The following is a 6,000-nucleotide window of genomic DNA, read 5'->3' on the forward strand; positions in this document are numbered from 1 at the left end:
TAAGGAAGAATTAAAACCGGTCAGATTATTTTCTGCTGTGTACATCCAGTTGGTGAGATTTCCCTTCCATTCCTGTTCTGAACAGGGAATTTCTCTCTCAGACAGTTGTTAACAGAACAAGAGTCCCTACTGGAAGATTTCCTTTTTTTTCTGTTCCAAAAAAGTTGGACTTTCACTTTTAGTCCCAGTTTTTGCTTGCTTGCCTTAGCCAAGCTTTAAGAATTAAACATCCAAAAAGGTATAACACAATTCATTTAATCACTTCAGCCCGGAAGGATCTACTCACTTCCTTAGCAGGGCATTTTTTGCAATATGGCACCGTGTCACTTTAACTGACAATTGCGCGGTCGTGCGACGTTGTACACAAACAAAATATGTATGTCCTTTTTTCCCCACAAATAGAGTTTTCTTTTGGTGGTATTTGATCACCTCTGCGGTTTTTATTTTTTGCGCTATAGACAAAAAAAGACTGACAATTTTGAAAAAAATATATAATTTTTTACTTTCTGCTGTAATAAATATCCAAAAAAGAAATAAAAAATTGCAATAAGCGTATATTGATTGGTTTGTGCAAAAGTTATAATGCCTACAAAATAAGTGTTATATTCATGGCCTTTTAATTATACTTTTTTTTTTTTCGCTTTACTAGTAATGGTGGTAAACAATGATTTTTAACGGGACTGCGACATCGGACACTTTTTTGGGACCACTGACATTTATACAGTGATCAGTGCTATAAAAATGCATTGATTACTTTGTAAATGTCACACTGGCAGGGAAGGTGTTAACACTAGGGGGCGATAAAGGGGTTAAATTTGTTCCCTGGGAGGTGTTTCTAGCTGGGGGGGGGGGGGGGGGGGGGATTTGACTGACTAGAAGAGGAGAGAGATCGCTGTTCTTGGTCACTAGGAACAGCAGCTCTCTCTCTCTTTCTCCTCCCCTGTCAGAATGGGGACCTGTCTGTTTACATTGACAGATCCCCATTCTGGCTCTCTGTGGAGCAATTGCAGGTGGCCGGCGGACATTGGCTCCATTGTCGCGTGCGCCTCCCACAGCTCTTAAAGCAGCCAACTTACACCTATGGCGCTTTGCACAGCCGTGCCAACCTGCCGCCTTATAACGACGGTGGCTGGTCGGCAACAGGTTAAAGGAGAACTAAAAAGGCAAAACTTTTTTTTCCCCATTTTGGATAACCTCTGTCAGATTTTTTATTTGTTTTGCCATCTGTCTCATCTCTGAGATTTCCCTTCCTTTATCCAAACAGGAAGTGAGAGGAAATCCTTGCAAATTCAGGGAATTCCTGGGGACCCCAAGGTCACCAGAACTAGTGTCCCCATTGGAAGATTTCCGATTACTTTTCTGGGATTTACTTTCACTTTCAACGATAATGATAAACAAGACAATTAGAGAGAATTAATCTCCTTAACGGACACAGACAGCAATAAAAACTGAAAACGTTCTAATTCCTCTCCAAAAAGCTTTGCCTTTAGTTATACTTTAACTGTTTCAATTTCAATATCTATAGCAACTAAACTAATACAATCAATACAAGGATCTCACCATTTTTAAAGGCCTCAGTGATCCAATGTAAGCCTCTTGAGTATTCCAAAATAACAGGTCAGGGTATTCTCCAGGCTCCAGTATAAAGGGTATCCCTTGAAATCCAGATTCCTCATAGATTAGCCATCTATATATAAAAGCAGGGTTTAGTCAAAAAATATTCTCATACGCCAAGTCTGGGCCTAATAATAGTATCTAAAACATTTTTTATTTGGGTGGAAATGTTCCCTCATTTCTACTACCAGTATTAATGCTCCCAAGCGGCTCTTTCATTCCCTTCCTCATCTGCAGAATAACTTACTGCCAGCTCCTTACAAAAATTTCCTTTCCAAGCCCTTCTTACATAACCACGGTGTGGCCTCGAACTGAAACAGGCAGCAAGGGGGTTTAGTTGTTAAGCAATCCTTTGCTGACTTTAAGATAGGCCTTGTCCTTGGTACTGTCAAGTCCCCCTTCCACTTCGTATTCCTACAAGGGCCCACTGCTCTGACCTCCAACAATAGCAAAAATGTTAGTAATGAATTGTGGTTATTCAGGTGGAGGTCATTTTAGAACCAACAGTGCTGGTAGCAAAAATCAGGGTGTACCAAAATATTATGCAGGCAGGGTAAGACGGTCATGTGAGAAATGGCAAATGGTAAGTGCTGGCACAAACGAACCAGCTCGGTACAGACTGGTACATGTTTGAAGACGGGTACTGAAAAAGGCAATTGTAATTAGGTCTGTCTATGAATCAATTAGCATTTTATTAAGAGTCTTTAATATGATCAAATACACAAAGCAAGGGAATCGCCTTGGGGAGAATGAAAAAAAAAAAAAACAGCAGCATCTATTCTGCTGAACATTATTCTTAACAATGCACTTCCCCTATTCCTCTCTTAGGGGAGTTATGTTAATCTATATGTTTAAGGACATGAGTTCCACTTCATCATTTGCTTCAGTACTTCAGTTAAAATCAAATGCAATGAATGTATGATCCAACAGCTAATGCATTTCTATAACTGTGAGGGAATTGCTACAAGTGCTCTACATTACAGTGATTTATACAAAACAAAACTAGCTGTCCGACCAAACATTGTTTAATCTAACAAAGGAACTTGGCTATTTAAACAAATGACGCACTACACATTATTGATCCTATTCAAGAAAATCTGTACTACAGCAGCAAGTAAGCACAGACCATCTTTATGGTAAATTATAAAGCAAGTAACTATATATAGTTACAAAGTAAACTATGAAGTACGTACTAAAGTAAGCCATATAAAACAGTATAGTGGTGCCTCCACATAACCAAAACTATATCTATTACTGACTCTGCTGGTAGATGTAGCCTCTCAATTTGTCCTGGTGACCGGTGTTACTGGGACCGAATGCGATGGGAAAGTTACAACTTTAGACCTGTCAGCAGATCAAGAGGTAAAGGCAAATTGTTCAAATTGTCCCAAGAGAACACTTGTTCTGAGGACAGCTATTTAAGCAGAGAATTTCTGTAACTTTCTAGTGATCTCCTCTCACTTACTGTTGCCCGACAGGAAAAAAAAAATCTCCAAAGTGGGTGGCACAGACAATTTGGTTCTACATTAAGTTGGTTTTATTTTAATTTGGCTTTACATTATATACACCTTAACTGCTTTCCAGCCATATAGCTTACATATACAGTGGCAGAGGATCCTCCCTGCGCTGGATCATGTACCTAGTACGTAAGCCACACGCTTGGGCAGGGGGCAAACACACCTACCGGCCCAGCTGTGCTGTGATTAGTCACAGCACATGCCAATTACCGGGTCTCAGCCACTAAATGACCATGGGCACCCAGCTCTGAGCTTCACCAAACATAGTCCTTTGAATGTAAAAACAGAGCCGTATTCAGCGACAGGTGATCTCATTGTTTGTTCATTCCCTGCTCAGCAGGGAAAAAACCAACTAGATCCCCAGTAAAAGCAGGACACATTACACACACACAAACACTTGTTAGGCACACATTTAACCCCTTGATTACCCTAGATGTTAACCCAGTGTCATTAGTACAGTGACAGTGCATATTAGTAGTGATCACTGTAATAATGTTACTGGTGAGGTTAGTGGCAGTTAGTCAGTTCCCCCCAAAGTCAGTTAGTGTCAGATTGCCTGCCTTCATGATCAAAGTCCCGTTATGAGTTGCTAATTTGCAACATTACTAGTATATTAAAAAAAAAAAAATCCAGTTTATGTCCCATAGTGTGTAGACGCTATAAAATTGCATCCACTTATTGGGATTTTTTTTGTTATCAAAGATATGTAGCAGAATACATTTTGGCCAAAACTTATTAGGAGATTTGATTTATTTGATTTTTTTATGGGATTTTTTTTTTTTAATTGTATATTTATTTATATAATACAAAACTCAGAGGTAAAACAAGTAAAAAAACAAAAAAAATAAAAATCCCAGATGCAATATAATACCACCTAAATAAAGCTCTATTTGTGTGATGTAATATAATAATATTCCACAATTTAACTACTGCTTTCCACGTGAATGAGTTAAAGCAGAGCTCCCCCCCTCCACTGCCACATATGGCACTTTTTGGGGGGAGGGGGAAGCGGTTGCCTGGTTTTCAGGTATTCACTCCCACTTCCCGGTAAATTCCCGCACAGTGATCAATGTCATGTCTGGCCCCTCCTCCTCCTCCCCCCGTTGCCTTCTGGGACCTGTGTGTGTCCCAGAAGATGGTGGGACCATTTAGAAAGTGCAGTGCGACTTGCACATGTGCAGTAGGAAGCTGTATGTGAAGCCTGAAGGCTTTACTGCCGGTTTCCATTACTTGCAAGGCCGGTGCCTGCACCTGAAGCCGATGGACGAATCGGCTTGAGGTGCCGACATCGCTGGATCCCTGGACAGGTAAGTATCCTTATATTAAAAGTTAGCAGCTACAGTATTTGTAACTGCTGACTTAATTTTTTTCCCCCCCAGACTGGAACCTTGCTTTAAAGGGGTTGATTTACTAAAGGCAAATAGGGTATTCACTTTGGAAGGTAAGTTTCATTTTGCGAAATAATTTTCCCCAGAGCTTAGAGAATGTAGTTCGCTTTGCAAAAAATAGACAATCACGTGCAAGGAAAATATTGAAAAAAATGTATGAAAGAAAGCATATTTTCTTGAACGTGATTGGATGATGGAAGTCAGCAGAGCTTCACCTCATTCACCAATCTCTGGGAAAAATCCCCTTACAAAAGTGCAACTTACATTACAAACAGTCTGTTGGGGTTGATTTGGTTGATTTAGTGTTCTCAAATGCAATGACATGTTAAAAAACAACTTATTTAGGTGTTCTGATAAATTCTGTTACTTACACTCCACAATGCACTTTAATGGAACATGTTCTCTGCAGCCTGCCATACACTTGCACCTCTTCTGTATCATCAGCATAAGATGTCATGATTCCTAAACCTCCAGGATCTGTGAACAGGTCAATCTGGCAAACTCTGTAATCCTACAAGAAAATGCACTTTTCCACATTAGTGTCTTCATTATTAAAACAGATGTAATGTACTTGCATTCCAAAGATACACAGAATAGCTCTTACTGTAAGTACAATTTTTAAAAAAACAGGGAAATCTGTGCTATGCATCCTTGCATTTCTTTCTATGTACTGTAAATACTTATTTTTAAATGAGGGTGTGGAGTACTAGAGCTGTGAGCTATTATGAGCATGGGGGGTGGGGGGGAGAGGTCAACGAAGCAAATAGTTTTTACTTTTTAAATACCCAATTTGCAAGTGTCTTTTTGTAAATGATCTTATAATAAATGCAATGGATCTCGCCATTCTGGTGTGATGTGTTATATGTGCATTGCTTTTTAACAGTGTTTTACATGGGTTTTGCATGCACCACCTATCGTGGTCGAATACTAATGACAATTTGAGCCCACAAACAATTAGGAAACCAAACCGACATTCTTAAAAACAAAACATTTTGAAAAAAATTCTACTAGTTTGTATGCAACTTTAGTGTGGCTATTCAAGGACTGATAAATAATGTAAGCTAATAGTTAGCATTTCTGAGCTTTGGGTTTGCTTGCTATAGCATGTAGGAAATACCTCTGAAAGGATGATGGTGGTGTTTTGCTTTTATCTAATTTCATGAACTTCACTCTATTGTACAGTACAAATAGAGTCCAATTAAAGTCATATGTATTTTTATATATTTAAAGCATTTGTTACCCTAAAACAAAAAAAAATTATCCTGTTACTTTAAAGCACGTTATGCAGCACAGTGCTTGTACTGAGTAATTCAGCCCCCTGTATTACCAGAAATACCTATCTGATCCTGCCCTCCCCCCTGTAAACTGACCACGGTTTATCATAGCTGCTGAGCCCTGACAATGTGGTCAGTTTACGTGCCTCCATCATCCGTGAGTCATAAGAGGGCCAATGAGAGCTGCAGATCTGGAAGTGTGCCTCA

At 39.4% G+C, this 6,000-nt stretch overlaps 1 protein-coding gene across 3 annotated transcripts in view; it reads right to left on the reverse strand.

Annotated features, from left to right (window-relative positions):
- The window catches only part of CRYBG1 (crystallin beta-gamma domain containing 1), a 333,633-nt gene that overhangs the window by 36,234 nt on the left and 291,399 nt on the right, over nucleotides 1-6,000 (reverse strand). For all 3 annotated transcript variants that reach the window (XM_077487171.1, XM_077487172.1, XM_077487173.1), the window contains 2 exons: nucleotides 4,891-5,030; nucleotides 1,561-1,687 (listed from right to left, as the gene is read on the reverse strand). In XM_077487171.1, the coding sequence (XP_077343297.1) occupies nucleotides 1,561-1,687; nucleotides 4,891-5,030 (267 nt within the window). The remainder of the gene's footprint in view (nucleotides 1-1,560; nucleotides 1,688-4,890; nucleotides 5,031-6,000) is intronic.

The sequence above is a fragment of the Lithobates pipiens genome, unplaced genomic scaffold, assembly GCF_037356315.1.
Source record: "Lithobates pipiens isolate NorthernLeopardFrog02 unplaced genomic scaffold, aLitPip1_a1.2 Scaffold_18, whole genome shotgun sequence".
Taxonomy (NCBI): Eukaryota; Metazoa; Chordata; class Amphibia; order Anura; family Ranidae; genus Lithobates; species Lithobates pipiens.